At 39.2% G+C, this 19,178-nt stretch overlaps 1 protein-coding gene across 1 annotated transcript in view; it reads right to left on the reverse strand.

Moving 5' to 3' along the window:
* prex1 (phosphatidylinositol-3,4,5-trisphosphate-dependent Rac exchange factor 1) overlaps positions 1–19,178 on the reverse strand; it is a 209,983-nt gene that overhangs the window by 70,484 nt on the left and 120,321 nt on the right. Inside the window, exons 14-17 of the mRNA XM_072240694.1 lie at positions 17,903–17,978; positions 15,396–15,468; positions 14,207–14,349; positions 5,644–5,736 (exon numbers count right to left, since the gene is read on the reverse strand). Of these exons, the coding sequence (XP_072096795.1) occupies positions 5,644–5,736; positions 14,207–14,349; positions 15,396–15,468; positions 17,903–17,978 (385 nt within the window). The remainder of the gene's footprint in view (positions 1–5,643; positions 5,737–14,206; positions 14,350–15,395; positions 15,469–17,902; positions 17,979–19,178) is intronic.

A 19,178-nucleotide genomic window follows, 5' to 3' on the forward strand; every position in this document is an offset into this window, starting at 1 on the left:
CAACATTATATTTGAAGAATTATGTCAGATGGGTTATCAAACATGTTTATGCAAACACAATTTCTTTTAAATAACATGAATTACTAATCAATGGCTGATATACTTTAAAATGTGTTCAGCAAATAATAACTTTTCAATCTTACTGAATTTTTAAATTTAAAAACAAATTTATTATCAAAGTACATACATCACTATATACTACCCTGAGATTCATTTTCTTGCAGGCATTTGCAGGAAAATAAAGAAATACAATAGAATTTTATGAAAAGCTAAACATAAGCAAAGACTGAAGAAGGACCAATATGTGAAACAAGACAAGCTGTACAAATAAAAAATAACACTGAGAACATAAGACACGGGAGCAGAATTAGTCCATTCAGCCAAACCATCAAGTCTGTTTTCCATTAATTTTCCCTCTCAACCTCATTCTCCTGCTTCCTCCCCATAGCCTTTGACATTCTTACTAATCAAAATCTTACCAACCTCCATTTTAAATATACCCTATCACTTGGCCTCCACAGCCATCTGTGGCAAAGAATTCCACAGATTCACCATCATCCGGTTTAAGAAATTCCTCTCATCTCTGTTCTAAAGGGATGTTCTTCTATTCTGAGGCTGAGCCCTTTGATCCTAGACTCTCCCACTATTGGAAACATCTTCTCCAAGTCAACTCTACTGAGGCCTTTCAATATTTGGTACATTTCAATAACATTCCACAACCCCCCCCCCCACCGCATTCTTCCAAACTCCAGTGAGTACACAAGTTGTAGGATCCTTGAAAATGAGTCTGTAGGTCGTAGAATCAGTTCAGAGAATTGGTGAATGAAGCTATCTGTGTAGCTTCAGGAGATTGATGGTTGTACTGTAAAAACTATTCCTAAACCTGATGTTGTGGGACCCAAGGCTTCCATATCTCCTGCCTGATAGTAGCAGTGGGCAGAGGGCTAGACACGAACGTTGGGGGTCTTTGATGATGGATGCTTCTTTCTTGTGGCAATGATCGTGTGTATGTACTCAATGGTGGGGAAGGCTTTGCGGTGATGGAGTGGGTTGTACCCACCACTTCCCAGTTTTTTTCCATTCCAAAGCAATTGCTACTTCCAGACCCATCTCTGATGCAGCAGTTAGGATACTCTCCACTGTCCATTTATAGAAATTTGTCATAGTGTTTGGTAACATGCCAAATCTACACAAACTTCGAAGAAAATAGAGGCATTGTCTGCGCTCTTTGTGATTGCACTTATGTACTGGTTCCATGGCAGATCTTTTGATATGTTAACGCCAAGATATTTAAAACTACTGACGTATTTTGCGATGGTACTTTTTACCTAAAAAATAACAAAACATTTATATACTGTAAGGGTAGTTAACTGAAGTTTCGAAAAGATTTAAGGTAATGACGTTTATTTTTTTAAAAATTAAATGAGCATTTTGCTCTTTCATGTAGTGCTTTCGATGATCACTCTTTAATAATCATTTTATTGCACATATTCTGTTCAATAGGATCTCGATTTAATGTAAAGATTTAAAGAAATCTATTCTCATACTGGCACAAGCCAGGAACATAACTGAAGCAGCCCAGTTAAAAGCCCAAGAGAACACATGATGAGACAAACACAATTGAATCTGCAAAACAGAGTTGGAGACAGTTCCTTGTGGACTTTAAGCACCAATTTTAAAAAGCTATTGGGGCCTATTAAGGCTTGCCTGTGTAGCAGGAGAATGCTTGTGTTAATACTGACTAGGGTTAATTAGAAGAAGTAAAAGAAGTTAGGCTTAAGTGGAGTAGTCATTGTTGGAATGGCTATTATGTCAGTGACAGTGTTGGAGTGGTTATGCTTTGGCTCAACAGGTGCAGGCTAGAACTTAAGTTTGAGAAGTTAGAGTTGTAACAAGTGTAGGCAGGATGGTAGTTCAGACAGTGGAATGCTCCCCCTGTGAGATATGGGATTTCAGGTTACCCAATGGTCTCCCTAATGACGACATCTGCAAGATGTGCACACAACTTCAGCTCCTGACTGACAAGGTCAAGGAACTGGAGCATTTAGACCATCTGGGAGGCTGAAAAATTCATAGCTAAGTCTTCCACTGAGGTGGTCACACAGAGACTGCAGACTTCAGATGGTAGATGGGTGACCTCAAAGAGTAACAAGGGGAGTAACCAGTCAGTGCACAGTTCCTCTGAAGCCAATCCCTTCAGCAACACATATACACCTTTGGATCCCAATAAAACAAGAAATTCTGCAGATGCTGGAAATCCAAAGCAACACACACGAAGTATTGAGCAAACTTAGCAGGTAAGGCAGCATCCATCAAAATGAACAAACAGTAAATGCCACGGGCTGAGACCCTTCTTCAGGACTGGAAAGGAAATGGGAAAATACCAGAATAAAAAGACAGGGGAAGGGGAAAAAGGATAGCTTAAGGGTGATAGGTGAAACTAGGTGGGTGGGAAAGGTAAAGGGCTGAACCATAGGAGAAAAGAAAGAAGGAGGGGCACCAGGGGAAGTTATAGGCAGGTGAGAAGTAGTAAGAGGCCAGAGTGAGGAATACAAAAAGAGAGGAGGGGGAGGGATTTTTTTAAACCAAAAGGAGAAATCGATATTAATACCATCAGGTTGGAGGCTACCCGGATGGAATATTGTGTTGCTCCTCCACCTGTGGGTGGCCTCATCGTGGCACAAGAGGCAGCCATGGACCGACAGATTCTGCTTTTGGAAGATGGAGTGGAGGTGCTCGACAAAGCAGTCCAATTTACAACGGGTCTCACCAATGCAGAGGAGGCTGCATTAGGAGCACCAGATACAATATGCAACCTCAGCAGATTCACAGGTGAGGTGCTGCCTCACCGGGAAGGATTGCTTAGGGCCCTGAATGGAAGTGAGGGAGGAGGTGAATGGGCAAGTGTCGCACTTTCGCCACTTGCAGGGATAAGTGCGGGAGGGATATTAGTGGGGTGGGATGAACGGAAATCAGGGAGGGAGCAATTTCTGCAGAAAGTGGACGGGGGGGAGGGGAGGTAAAGATGTAATTAGTGGTAGGATCCCTTTGGAGATGGTGGAAGTTGAGGAGAACGATGTGTTGGATGTGAAGGCTCATGCAGTGGTAGATAAGGACATGAGGAAGATGGGGTGAGCGTGGATGTCTGGGAAGTGGAGGAGATGCAAGTGAAAGCAGCAGCAATGGTAGAGAAAGAGAAATACTGATCTTTGAAGGAGGAGGATATCTCTAATATTCTAGAAAGGAAAGCCTTATCTGTGAACAGATGGGGCAGAGACAAAGGAACTGAGAGAAGGGAATAGCAATTTACAGGAGACAGGGTGGGAAAACGTATAATGGAGGTAGCCATGGGAATCGGAAGGTTTATAAAAGATGTCAGTCAGAGATGGAGAGAGATCAAAAAAGAAGAGAAATGGACTAAGTGAATATAAGGGCAGAGTGGAAGTTGGAGGCAAAGCTGAAGAAATGGACAAGCTCGGCGTAGGTGCATGAAGCAGTCATCAACGTAGGACACAGGACACTCAAAGCTGCTACACAGGTTCACGGTGTTGTTAAGAAGGCATATAGTGTGTTGGCATTCACCAACCGTCGGACTGAGTTCAACAGCCGTGAGTTAATGTTACTGCTATACAAGACCCTGGTCAGACCCCATTTGGAGTACTGTGCTTGGTTCTGGTCACCTCACTACAAGGAGGATGTGGAAACTACAGAAAGGGTGCAGAGAAGATTTACAAGGATGTTGCCTGGATTGGGCAGTGTGCTTTATGAGAATAGGTTGAGTAAACTTGGCCATTTCTCCTTGGAGCGACGGAGGATGAGAGGTGACCTGATAGAGGTGTATAAGATGATGAGAGGCATAGATCGTGTGGATAGCCAGAGGCTTTTTCCCAGGGCTGAAATGGCTAACACAAGGGGACATAGTTTTAAGGTGCTAGGAAATAGGTACCAAGGGAATGTCAAGGGTAAGTTTTTCCACACAGAGTGGTGGGTGCGTGGAATGCACTGACAGTGGCAGTGGTGGAAGCGGACACAATAAGGTCTTTTAAGAGCTTCTTAGATATGTACACTGAGCTTTAAAAAAATGAGGGCTCTGCACTAGGGAAATTCTCGGCAGATTCCAGAGTAGGTTACGTGGTCAGCACAACATTGTTGGCCGAAGGGCCTGTAACATGCTGTAGATTTCTATGTTCTATGTCAAGGAGGAAGAGTTAGGAGTATTTTTGGGGAAATCTTGGAACATGGACTGCTCTACTTAGCCAATGAAATGGCAGGTATAGCTGGGGCCCATGCAGTTGCCCGTGGCTACCTCTCAACTCTGGAAAAGTGGGAGAGCTGAAGGCAAAATTGTTGAGGCTGAGGACCAGTTCTGCCTAATTTAGGAGAATGGTGATGGAGGGGAACTGATTGCTTCTTTTATTAGAAAGAAACAAAGAACTTTAAGATTGTCTGGATGGGGGGACAGAAGTATGTAGAGACTGGGCATCCATGGTGAAAATGAGGCAGTCAAGGCCAGGGAACTGAAAGTTACTGAGGAGATCGAGAGTGTGAGAAGTGTCATGGATGTAGGCAGGAAGGGACTGAACAAAAGGGGACAGAATGGAGTCGAGGTATGAGGACACAAGTTCAGTGAGGCAGGAGGAGGCTGAGACATTGGGCCTACACAGACAGGCAATCAGGTTCATGGATCTTGGTTAGAAGGTAGAAGCAAGCAGTGCGGGGTAAGGGAACTATGAGTTTAGTGATAATGGATGAAGAATGCAGGGCGTGGGGGGCGGGGATCTCACTGAAACCTATTAAATATTAAAAAGCCGAAACAGAGTGGATGCAGAGAGGATATTTTCTATCATGAGTGAGTGAGTCCAGGACCAGAGGACACAGCCTCAGAATAGAGGGACATCCAGTTAGAGCAAAGACGAGAAGGAATTTCTTTAGTCAGAGGATGGTGAATCCGTGGAATTCATTGCCGTGGATGGCTTTGGAGGCCAAGAGAATTGGATTGAGAGGGATAATAAATCAGCCATGATGGACTTGCAGACTGATTCAATGGGCCAAGTGGCCGAATTCTGCTCCTATATTTTATGGTCTTAAACCACCTACTTTGGTCTCTGATGTCTTATCCATTCCATCAGATGCTGAAAACCTTATCCACACATGCATTAATTCCAGACCTGATAACTTCAGTGCTTCTCTAGCCAGATTCTATCGTCCATGAACTTGAACAGATCCAAAATTCTGGTTCCCACACCCTTACCCTAGCCATCACTTTACTCACACCATTGATGCTGACTGACCTAAATTGATCACCATTATCCTTCTGTCAATCTTCTGATTGGATTACTCCCTTTCTTCCAAACTCCAAGCCTTACAATCACCCAAAAACCCAGTTTCTTAGTATCAGTGCATACCAATTTTGCTTCAACCTGTGGCCATAAGCTCAGTTCAGTGCATCTTTCAGTGCTCAGTTCAGTGCATCCAAGCACTGCATCTTTTTTTTTTTTTACGATGACAATATTTTAACAAAAGCTGCACTAGAGAGACTGAGCTCAAATATTTCATTCACCTTTCTGTTATACAGCAAATAACTGACATATACGACTTATTACTCTTAAATTGCAAGATGACTGTCGAAAGGTGAGTAATTACCTCAGCAGCAGAGTCATTTTGCACAGATTTCACAACAATGGTCTTATTTTTCTCCTCAATTTCAAACCCATAGTCGTCTTCTTCAGGAAAGATCTGTGGAAGATAAAATAACAGGTTTTCTATATGAAAACAAAAACATAAGTTAAAATAAGATAGCCAAGAAGCTTCCAGTATTAATTCTTGGTCATTGGCTTATTAATTGGCACATGTAACAAGCGGCAGTGAAAATTGGTTTTGCATGCAATCTATACAGGTCACTTTATTATTCACAACATGTTAATCCGTCATTCAAAGACAATTAAGATACCTTTAAACAAGAGGACAATATGTAGAACTCCACAACTAGTAAGTTTTAGCATTTATATTTGTAATCATGTTAAATACCAAGGAGAAGATTATTCTCTGGTTTAAATACAAAATAATTATCAATCAGATCCAATTCATCTTGAAACTGAGCTTAAATACATTTTTTGCTGCACTTTTAAACTGAGAAAGATGAAAAAGAGCCTTTAAAAATGAATGGAAAAGAGAAACCAAACCAGGGTGGCTCACTATAAAACAATCCATTGTTTTGTGACCTCATAACAACCAACTACAAACTTCTCAAATTTTTGATGTCCATGAAAGAATTCTACCCATTGCAAATTTTTAATATCTCTGACAGAACTACTTCCAAATTCCAAAAATGCTGCACTTTCCAAGATAAAAAGCCGAAAGGAGGCAATTGTACAAGTCAAGCACAGGGCAAAATCTCATAACACTTGAAAATTATTAACTCCCTTCAATACAGTTTAAACCACTAATATATAAATGATAGATAATTTTAAATCTAGTACATTATGTGACGCTCAATCTGAGAATAGTACTAAACCTGCCATTATCGGTTTTGCCCTACACTCCAGGTTAATCCCAATAAATGTCTACTTATAAAAAAAAAGTTACTTCATACTTATTTGCAAGACCTTTCTCAATGCTGACCATGTTTATTAAGCTTCTTGAGAGACTATAACATTTTCATGTATGAAAGTCTTTCTTTGTCCATTTCAGAACCTAAAAAAAAAATCATTCAATAGCCAGACAAACTAATTGAAGGACATGATGGAAAAGCAACATCCAAATTGAACAGAACAAGTCATGTAATTTTATTTAAAATTCCTACAATATGACATCTTGCAATTTTAATTTTCATTGTTTTATTATAACTGACAATGCAAAAAATACATGGGCAACTAAACTGTGGTGGTCCTTGCATATCATGATTAACCCATAACCCAAAGTCTAAGACGGAAATTGGAAATTTCAAAGGCTTCAGTATCATGGGATTGCTTAAGTATTAAGACACAAGCTTTGCCGTTGCAATATTGGCAAAATGATTCCACTGTATGACTGTATTCATTATTAAATTACAAAATCAAATGATTTGTGATATTTTTACAAATCCAGTAAAAGGATGCAGTCAGTGAAAACCTACTGCTCAACAGGTACACTGTTCACTTAGTTGCAGATAAGAACCCTTTCCAACAGAAAAAAATTGCCGAATTCCTTAAAAAAACCTTAAAAAAACATTATTCTCCTTGTAAAATTATTTGAACCATGCTCTATTGAATGAGATGACCGACCTTTTGATGGAATGTTAGGTTGTAATTATCTTTGAATATCTATTTACCCCTGAAAACTAATTATTTAGCAAGCCCAGTTCCGCCCCCTCAAGTGAAAATTTTCTAATTTATATGACATTTCTCACTTTTAAAATAACTTCAATGAAACTTCATCTAGATGTCCTCTGTAATGAGTTTAAATAGATAAAGTTAGAGGCTTTACTTCCAAGTTAACTGTCTCAGGGAATTGTACAGTGTATCTGATAACTCAGCCAATTCATAATGGACATCACATAACCACCTATATACCTTGCAATTACAAGACAGGCATGCGAGTATCTCCCTTAGAAATTTGAGGTTCAGCGCATCACTAAACACTAACAAACTTTTTTAAGATGTCCTGTCGAAAGTATCCTGCTTGCAACATGGTCCGGTATGGCAATTCGAATGTGTAGGAACACAAGAAGCTGCAGAGTAGTGGACTCAGCCTAATACTTTTCACCTCAGAACTCTGACTGGCCGATTGACACATCCTTCTCCAGCATCGTTATTATCTACAAGAGGTGCTGTCTCAGTAAGTTAGCACCTATCGTTTAAGATTCCCACCATACAGGACATGCTATCTTCTTGCTACCATCAGGCAGGAAGTACAGAAACATAAAGTCCAACACCAACAGGTTCAAGAAAAGCTTGAATATAGTGGAGGGAGAGGTATGGGAAATCAAATTTAATAATTGTAATAACTTATTGGCATTAATCTTCAAAGATTTTTTAAAGAAGCTTAATTATGGGCAGAGGTTCCAGGGTCATGAGTCCTCTGTTGATCAGTGCACATTTAACTCCAATATCATCTAACCACCCTGTCCACTAACTGTCTGACCACTGAGTCCAGTGGTGACCATGGCAGAAACTTCAGTACCTATGTATCCAGTCCCTCCGCTTGGCAAACATTTGAATGGAATTGCTAAACCTCATTAAAAACAATACACTAGACTAAAATTTCCCCTTTATTATTTCTGTAACATTTTAAACCAACAGTTTCGTGCGCTGTAAATTGTATACTTAATTTAAATACTTCTTAATACAATATTCTGTTTCAATATTTTTAAATTTCTATGATGTTCCAAACTACTTAACCAGTCAAGTATGTCATGGAAAGTAACAAGCGACCTACAGTTTGGCTCCAGTTTAGTCCTCGTATTTCACAGAGGAGGCCTAGTTATCACACGCAGTTCCATTTGCCTCATGACACAACTCATCCCAAGTCAGACCAAGCAGGTTTTACACAGGCAACAATTCTCATCAAGAATGATCTGGTCAATTGGCATCAATGACAAATGGCAGGGTCAGTATTTGTTGGTTATCAAAATTGTCCTTGGGAAGATGATACTCCGTCACCTTTTCGAACATTGCAGACTATCTGCGGATACTCCAAACTCGCCAGAGGAGAGGGATTTACTTCATATAGAGCTTGAACAGTGGCCAGTCGGAGTTCAGAGGCAAAAAGTAATAGTGTCTTCACTCAATTCAAGGAGAGAGCTTCGAAAATCAGCGCTTCATAGCCATTTTTTTTGGAGCTTGAACAGCAGCAAATCAAAGTTCAGGATACATTAGTACGGTCAAATTAAAGATAAGGCAGTGGTAAGCGGAGTGCGGAAGTGTTAGTGTGGGGAGACTTTTGGCTTGGGCGACGCAAGTATCTGGTAAACCTTTTCATGCTCATTCTTCATTTGTTAGTGTATAGTTAGGGTAGTAAGAAAAGCTCCAGGGGCCGTGATTTGTACTTTGTGTCAGATGTGGGAAATCTGGGATTCCTCCAACCCTCCCCGATAACCACACCTACTTCTGGTGCACCAAGCTGCAGCTCCTCAGAGAATGTGTTCAAGAACCAGGGCTGCAACTTGATGACCTTCAGCTCATAAGGGAAACTGAGGAGATGATAGATAAGAGCTACAGGGAGGTAGCCACCCCCAGGTTGCAGGAGGCAGGAGACAGGAGAACGGGTGACTGTCAGGAGAGGAATGGCAAATAGGCAGCCGGTACAGAATACCGCTGTGGATGTTCCCCTCAATAACAAGCGTACCATTTTGGATACTGTTGGGGGTGTGGGGGGGGGGGCACAGCAACTTAGTCTCTGGAACTGAATCTGGTGCTATGGCTCAGAAGGGAAGGGACCAGAGAGGGAATATAGTGATGATAAAAGACTTCATAGTTAAAGGAGTAGATAGGAGAGTCTGTGGATGTGACAGAAGGACACAGATAATATGTGGCCTCCCAGGTGCCATTGTCAGGGACGTCTTGGATGGTGTGAACGACATTCTAAAGGGGGAGCGTGAGCAGCCAGACACCTTGGGACATATTGGTACCAATGATATAGGAAGAAAAGGAGAGGAGATACTGAAGAGAGAATTTAAGGAGCTAGGTAGAAAACTGAAAAACAGTCTCAAGTAACAATCTCTAGATTTCTGCCTGTATCATGTGCCAGTGAGGGCAAGAATAGGATGATTTGGCATATGAATGTGCAGCTGAGGAACTGGAGTAGGGGCAAGGGTTTCGGATTTACAGATCATTTTGGATTTCTCAGCAATTGAAGGCTCTGGGATGTCCATTTAGAACAGATGAGGAGGGCTTTCTTTAACCAGAGGGTGGAGAATCTATGGAATTTGTTGCCACAGGGCAGGGTACTGGGGGCATTTAAGGAGGAGTTTGATTGGTTCTTGATTAGTCAGGGTGTGAAAGGTTATGGAGAGAGGGTAAGAGGTTGGGGTTGAGAGGGAAGTGGATCAGCCATAATGCAATGGCAGAACAGACTTGATAGGCCGAGTGGCCTAATTCTGCTCCAGTGTTTTAAGGTTTTATAATATAAACATATATTTACAATATAAACCCAACAACAATGAGAGAATCACATATTTCCGCACCAAAATGATGTGCAACTTGGAAGAGAAGCTGGAGTTTGTGATGTACCCATTTATCTGCTGCCTTCATCACTCTTGGTGATACAGAATACAGACTTCAGTACCTGCAGTGAATTCTGTAGATGATACACACTGCAAACACCATGGTAACAGAGCACAGGTTGGGCTGCTGTGTTTCAAATGGTGCAGAGCTTTGTGTGCTGTTGGAAGTGCATCTTTTCCAGGTTGGTGTGTACTGCATCGTACTCCTGAATTACTGTATGCGTTTAAAATAGTAGAAAAGATCTAGAGTATTCAGTCTCTAGCCTCTATTTAGGTCAACTGTAAGCCTCCAGAACACTGAGTTTGGTATCCAACTACATCATGGTGATTTTACAAGGGAAGCTGATAACATTCTTGTTAGAGGCAGAAATGAATGGCACACAAGGATGCAAAAGCATAATCTAACCTGCTTCATTTTCTGAATGGGAACACAAGGAATTGAATACTACGTATCTCCTTAATATAACTTTAGAGCTGGCCATTTGCCCTTTCAGGTCCATGCTGGGTCCCAACAGAACAATCCTACCAGGACCTTTCCCTATAAACCTGCAACTTATTTCTCTCAGATACACATCAAGTTCCCTTTGAGCCTTCTGACATTCACCTATAATAAGGTGTAATTTATTATGGTTAATTCATCTACCAGCAGTTACTGCATGTTGGAACTGAAAGCAATGGAATCGATCAGAAACCTTTTGTGGTCACAGGGGATAAAGCGCAAACTCGACACTCAAGACCAAATTATGAGGCCAAAGGCAGCAGCACCAACTACCACGCCCTCACTTGTGAAGAAAGGAATGCCATTAATAAATCTCACTGACTGAATGCCTGAGGAGAACTGACCTCTTGAATTCAGCTCCTTTATCCATGTTTGGACCAAGGCTGCAACTTGGCTGCTTAAAAGAATTTAATTTCTTTGAACTACACCAATTTTAATAACAAAACTGATTTTGGGTAATCAAAAACAACTCCCTAATTTAAGATATTGTTTACAAGCACAGGCAAATGGCAAGTTCTGTGGAGGAAATCAGTTCTAAATCACTGGGGACAACTTAGCTTTTCATGCCAATTTAGCAGAAATATAATTTCTCCCTGGAAAGTTCCAGGATAAGGACAAAAATACTGAAACATCTATTCTTATTATACAGTTGCCAAACAATTTCTTGGTATCATACTGTACCACTAATTTCATGAATTTAAAATAATCTAGCAAATATTGAATATCTGTTAAAAGAATAATTAATGGAAATAGTTGGAATATATCACTGTCATAAATAAGTGAGGATAATGTATCTGCTCCAGAAATGCAGGTAACATTTCAAATCAGATGTACTTTTCATATTGAAATACAACAAAACACTTCAAGTAATTAATTACTAACCGAATATACATGTTTATATTTTTAATAGCTTTGAACAATTTCAAAGTTGGCCACTCTGCAGATTAAGTCTTAAAGATGTGAAGGCCAGCAAATGTGAAAACAAAATGGGACACTTTCTAATAAACTCCATTCCACACGTAATTTGTTGAATGTAACATTGCAGCCAAACGATGAAAAAAAGCTTTGTATGGTTGTAAGGGGAAACCTTCTGGCATTGGATGTTAAAGGAACAAAACTATATCAGGACAAGCATCTGTAGGGAATCCTTCACTGAAAGTGTTTATGGGTCTCCAGAATTTGTAAGGAATTATAAATAAATAATAAACTGCCCGACAACAAAATGAGAATTTAAAATGTAATTCTTAAAAGTATGCCATCAATTACATTAATACAAGCATGATATTAGAATATTTCACTTTCCCTCGTCAAAAGCACAAAATGGCATTTTCATCGGCATCAAATATCTGCCAGTACTCTACCACCCAAACTTAAACCGTATCACCACGTTGGTTCATGAATGAAGGGTTTCACTTCTCAGCCTGATCCTAATAAACAAAAAATCAACTGATCTACCACAAAGTGAACAGGAGCAGAGGGCCATCCAAAATTTCCCATCCTTGGCGCAAAAAGAACGAATGGTTACATCCATACAGTCATTCAAGTTGAAAATAGATCCTTTAGTGCAGAGCAGGGATAAACAAGACCATTCTCTAGTCTGTGTTCCACTTTCAATTTCACCTTTACCTAGCAAGTTATAATAGGATACCAGTTGTATTTTATAATTTAACATCCATTAGCTTAACATTTTTAGCTGACAATTATTTCCACACTCTTCCAATTAATTTATAAATCAGCAAGCCATGATCAAATCTCTATATTTATAATCTGGTCAACTGACTTAAATATTTCCATCCATAGGCTGAAGGCCATCTTGTTGAATTTTATTCTAACTTTAGCTGTCATTGACATGCTAAATACTTCCTGCAGTTTTTAGAACATCCGTTCACTTTTGCACAACTACTTTTAAGTATGTCGCTCCAGGTTCTATCTGACTAATGCATTATGAAGCACAGCAATCCATGGCTAATCCAAAAGGCAAACATTATTGTCGAAATGACAACAAACATTGGAATATAAGAATAGAGGTGTATAAGATGATGAGAGGCATTGATCGTATGGATAGTCAGAGGCTTTTTCCCAGGGCTGAATTGGCTAACACGAGACGGTGCAGTCTTAAGGTGCTTGGAAGTAGGTACAGAGGAGATGTCAAGGGTAAATTTTTTTTACGCAGAGAGTGCTGAGTGCGTGGAATGGGCTGCCAGCAACGGTGGTGGAGGCAGATACGATAGGGCTTTTTAAGAGACTCCTGGATAGGTACATGGAGCTTAGAAAAACAGAGGGCTATCGGTAACCCTAGGTAACTTCTAAGGTAAGGACATGTTCGGCACAGCTTTGTGGGCCGAAGTACTGTGCTGTAGGTTTTCTATGTTTCTACGATTACCTTCGACTCAACCAAGAAAACTAATTCCACTAAGCAGTGCAGTCTGGCAACAAATCATATTTCCCAATGCAGCGGTGGTAAAGCTGGCTGACATACCACCAATTACTTTACAGCAAATTAAGACTCATCCGACAGGGAAAGGTTCCAATGTTGCTTTTTGCAATAGTCCGTTTCACAAAAGAGCACAAATCCTGGCGAACACAGCTTATCTGCACTGATTTCATTAACCTTTTTCACATCATCTTATCCTGAAGGCACCAAACTTTTACCCTTATAAAGTTTCTTATGCTTTCAAATCCACCTTGATAAAGCAATTTGCTATAATTGGATTCACAATTACAAACAGCTAAAACTATCCCGAGGAGCTAACCAAATGGAAGAGTTAAATATAAGAAAATCCCTTGCTTTAGGGCAAAATGTAGATGATAGTTGGGGTGGGGAAATCAAATTCTTCTTGCATAACTCCTGACATTTGGATCTAAAGGGGCAAAAGTAATACTTCTCCTTGTGGCTTTGGTGCCAAAGCAGCACTGGATGTTTTAGGGTCGGGGGTAAGGTGTTACAGGTCATACAAATAACCAAAAATATGCAAGAGAAATCATTCATGATGCAGACTTAATTAAAAATCAAGATGAATTGGAAAAGGTTTGAAATAAAATCAGATAAGCAGGCTAATCCTTGCGAGCCATTCTCATAATTGTAGAAAGTGATCAGAATCAGAATCAAGTTTATTATCACCAGCATGTGACATGAAATTTGTTAACTTAGCAGCAGCAGTTCAATGCAATACATAATCTAGCAGAGAAAAAAATAATAAAACATAATAATAAATAAACAAATCAATTACATACATTGAATAGATTTTTTAAACGTGTAAAATAAAACCAGAAATACTGTGTATTTTAAAAAATGAGGTGGTGTCCAAAGTTGTATGAACTTTACAAGTTAAAGTTCATATAACCAGAAATAAAACATGAAGTATTTACAGGTTAACCTCCTAAACAACTACTTAATCTATGCAAAGCATTTTGTTCAATTGTTTGCAATCCATCATCTGCAATATTTGGATAGCAGAATGGAAAATTCTCCCAATCTAATCCAAAAACATCATTTATCTTCTTACCAGAAGGGATTTAACAAGTATGTTTTCAACCAATCTGAAGTCATTGCGCAGCTGTTTGTTTTTGGAGCTGCTCCCTTCCATTTCTTCATCAGGATAAAAGCGAAAAAACTGGGATTCATCCTTAAATTCACTTTTCTCTAATACTATTGGAATGAAAAATTAAAATTGAATATTAATAATGCAGTGGACATAATTAACAGACTTCAGCTCTTCAAATTATCACTACAAAGCTTAAAATTCAGATTTCAATAAAACTCAAAAATTCACCTTAACAAGTTTTGTCTGTATGTAATCAAGAACAGCAATAAAATTATACTTTGATAAAAAAACTATTAACTGTAAATTAAACAGAGGACATAAGTCTTTTAGTCCAGTTCAAAATATGAAAATGATATACTTCCCTGACCCAATGTCTGAACTAATCCCTATATGGGCAACTATCAAATATGAAATGAGATTTCAACAAAAAAAAATGTAATGATACTTGCTGATGGAAGCACCAATTAACTAGGCAGCATAACCTTGAGAAGGGTTTGAAGTACGCAGTTCTATCCCATAAGGATTCAACCAAACTAAGAGTTGTCATCCTTTAGTCACAGGTCTAAAACCCAGAATAATCAATGTAGGATATTTTCCATTTAGCTACAAACTGTCAAAGTGAAAGCAGTTTGTCATCACCTTTTCAAAAACCATGAGGAATGAGTAGTACATTCTAGCCTTGCTGGAAAACTCATATCTCTTAAATAAAAATATTATTACAAAAAATTGTCAATATGAACACGTGGTTTTAAATTCTCAGTTAAACCAGGGGAGAGGTTTTCAGTGCAACTTCTCAAAGCACAATTTCTCGTGTGTTCCTAGCTAAATGCTTAAATTAAACAGAAGTTTGCTAGCCACTTTTAAGTGGAAGAGCATAAGGATATGACACAAACCGCTTTGCCCACATTCCACCCTACTGACAGACAACAAATAGGGAAGTCTACAGAGAAGTGACGTGATCCAAGTATTTGATGGGGAGTAGGGGGAGGGATGGTGTTAAAGTCCCCTAATTATAAAATATAATGTCCAAAAAGAAAAAAGAGAACTGTGAGACACTCCGAAACATGACTGTCAAGTTAATTATGATGAACTCCCATTCACACTGAAAACACATTTGTTGAAAAATTCTTTTGTTTCTTTGATTGATTACCGTGATGCATGAAGCCATTATTACACAATCCAACACCGAGCGTGACCGCTTCCTCTCTAGTCTGGCAGTCGCCCTAGCAACAAAATGACATTTTTATATCCAAAGAGATTTCTTTTTAAACCAACAGTTTGCAACTGCAAATCTAAGTTGAACAAGTGCACTCGCTTCATCATAAAGAATAATCTTAACAGACTGCAAAGATCTGTGCTGTTCTGTTGAAACAGTAAATGCAGTGCTTTGTTAGTGTTTATTGATGACGGTTCTGTTGAAACAGTACTCAAACTATGCTTACATACGGTAGAAGGCAGAAGGACAAAGAAATGCATCTGGAAGCAATTATCTAAAGTTCAAATACAACCATGAGACTTGCCATAAACAAATGATTTCAAACAGCTGACCTACATTTTGATTGCTGATGCAAAATTTATTTTTGAACAGTAGTACCTAGAATTATCCACAAGTAGTCCTTCTCTTGGACATAAGGTCATTAGGAGATTGTATGAAATGAAAGATACACTGCCAATTTACAGGTTAATTGTAGAATGAAGTCCAAGAATACATTCTGGCTGAGTAACTGAAATCACAAAGATATCTCAAAGCTATTTAAAAAATAATCATTAACTTCGAGCAATGAACTTCACAGGATTCCTATAACTTGAGAATGTCACAAAATATTACATTTTTAGATTGCTGTTTCAGTTGTAACATCCCTTCCAAAAGATAGTGCAGAACTATATTACATCTGACACCATCTCTTTTGCACAATGCTCTGTAACAAAGCAGCCAAAAATACAACTGAGTGCACTGCTATGTGGTTAAGCTAAAGTTCACTTATTCCCCAAGTAGACAGTACATGGTGAAGCCTCCATGTGTGCAGATGCTTCGGCTCATCTAGGACTAAGTAAAAGTTAATAGCTTATTGAAAGAAATTTAAATGCCTCCAGAAAATACAGAAACACGTTAGCATGGGCTTTCATTGTTGTTTCACATTTCCAGATGCAAGTCATTGCACTGGAAGCTCCTGACCAGAAGAGACGAAATGAAAATTTGCAGTTATTTTGGACTCCCCAGAAACCTTAATTCCATTTATAATAATGGCTCTACTTTCCCATTCTTTTTGGAGCAACCAAATGACCAACCTGTGTGAAGTTTGAAAGATAAAGATTTCTAATACATATAACTACCAATCGACACCCTAAGGATACCATGGTGGTACTGCAGTTGGCACGACACTATTACAGCACAGGGCACTCCAGAGTTCAGAGATCAATTCCTAAAGTAGTCTCTGTGCGTCCTCCTCACGGAATGCGTGGGTTTTCTCCAGGTTCTCTGGTTTCCTCCCACGGTCCAAAGATGTGTTGGGTGGGATAATTGGTAAATTGTCCCTTGATTAGGTTCGAGTTAATTGGGAGTTGCTGGGGCTACATGGCTCAAAGGGCCAGAAGGGCCTACAGATGAATGGATAAATTGATAAATAAAGCTCCGAGGTCAGACTGGTAACAGGCAAAGTGAACGTACACCAGCCTTGAACTTTTCCTACTTTCAGCAAAGTGAAGTAGTGGCACCAAGTTAGAGCCATGAACTGTCCTGCAAGTACTGCATACCTGTGGTTTTCAGAATACATTCACCTGTAGGACGGATCACTAAATTATAGGAAATTATCATGCCACAAAAATGCAAGAGAACAGGCAGTTCATCTGGTCATTTTTGAGAGGTAATTTCCTTGTATCTATCCAGTATTTGCCTCCACTCTACCACAATGACGTTACCCAGCTGCTAACTATCAAGTTATTGCATCGGAATATTGACAGAAACTTTGCAGATGAGCTGCCACTTGACAGCAATGGAAGAACAAAATTAATTCCTCCAACAAACAAACAACACCGTCTCTACCTCAGTGTAAACAGCAAAATTGTTTTTTGGACAATTTTGGACTTTCTTCTTCAAGATTCCCCTCTACTTGTCTCACTTGGGAAAGGCTGAACAGCCTAGGATCGTGTCTGCCGGAGTTTAGTGGAGTGCATGGAAGCTCGATGGAAACAAAGGACCCCCGAGAGTTCTTAACAGTATGGACATGGAGAGCTTGTTTCCAGTGTTAGGAGCTCAAGTCAGTGTTAACTATTTAAAAAAATATGGTAAACTATTTAAAACAGGGATGAGATAAATTTTTTTCTTGAGGGTTGCACATCTTTGGAACTTTCAAAGGACAGTGAGAACAGAGTCTTTGAACATTTGAGGCCAGGATAAGTTCTTTGATACGCAAAGGGGTGAAAGGTTACTAGAGGGAATCAAAAATTTAATTAGCCATGAATTTGAGATTGGGATTTGAATCCAGTTTCAAGTTCATACACAGCTCAAAATATTTTCAGACTTCTTCACTGTATTTCCAATGCAGAGGTGATTTCTCATCTTTCAACAGCTGGTATTTATTGTAAGATTTTAAAGTAGAAAGAAAATGATTACGACAAGTGTGAATAAAACACATTGTTATCTGAACTATTTCTTACCTGTACTAGAAGCCAATCAATCAGCTTGCTTGCCGGTACCACAGATTTGTATGTTTTCAAATGGTGATCTCTGTCTCTACATTTAATAACGTAATTTTATTTGCAAACATTGGCAATGCTATTGAAATTATTAAACTTAATTCTAAAGTTTAAGAATTCATTTTGTACAAGGTGCAACTATACTCCTCACATTAACAGAACAAGCACTTCAGAACTTAATAGCAAATACCAATAAATACACTAATTGAATGGGGTTCCATTAATGCTCTGTCAATAAAAGATCAAGTTCACAAGTGACCCAAAATCCTCAGTCCTGTAAATCTCAATGTGCTTTTCACGCTTGCAAAAAAGTCTATCCTGACTCATCCTAAGCATTAGGACTAATCTACAAGAACCTTTCTGGGAACTTGAACAGTACTCAAAGTGCAGAGCCATCACTATTAAATCTCCCAATTTCCCAGAAGGTCAAAATAAAAGTTTGCTTTTGATGGAAAGGAAGTTAAAGAGGTAATGCCAATAATGCACCAGTAATAGCATCTCTTCCATCTTCAACAATTGGTGAAGAGTGTTCACAACCTATAATGCTTTAAATAGAAACAGACAGTGCACATTACTTGGTCTTAGGTGCCCCTTATCCACTCAGTCCTGATTAATTCTGCTATTACTTTAATGTAATTAAGATTAATAACAGATGTGTTCTCCCAAACTGCTGCAACATTTTGAACAAAGTATTTTAAAATGAATGCTTAATAAAGAATCAAAGTAAACCAGGTGTAAATTGGATAGGAAATTAGATACACTGCATTAGATAAAATCATGAGCAAGATTAGTTTTATAAACTGCAGAATACTAAGTAGTGTAATATTAACAAGAACAATAGATAGCACAGTGAATTAGCTGCATTAAGTAGTTCAAATAATATATGACTGCTTGCAAAACACAAGAGAGTCAGACAGCATCTGTGGAAGGAAATGGACAGTTGACACTTCAGGTTGAGACTCTTCACCTGGACTGAGAGAATAGAGGGGAGATAGCCAGTATAGTCAGAGGTGAGAGGGAAGGGCTGGGAAGTCATAAGTAGGTCCGGGTGCATAGGAACTGATTGACAGATCATCCCCTCCTCACTTGGACCCACATATAGCTTGTCAGCACTTTTCCAACCCACTCCTCAATGTCTGTATACAGGCCATCTCCCCTCTCTTCTTTCAATCCAAACAAGATGCTGCCTGAACTGTCCAGTTCCTCATCCAGCTCCTTTTTTGCCCCTACAAATTCC

Source organism: Mobula birostris, chromosome 2 (assembly GCF_030028105.1).
Source record: "Mobula birostris isolate sMobBir1 chromosome 2, sMobBir1.hap1, whole genome shotgun sequence".
In the NCBI taxonomy this organism is placed as follows: domain Eukaryota; kingdom Metazoa; phylum Chordata; class Chondrichthyes; order Myliobatiformes; family Myliobatidae; genus Mobula; species Mobula birostris.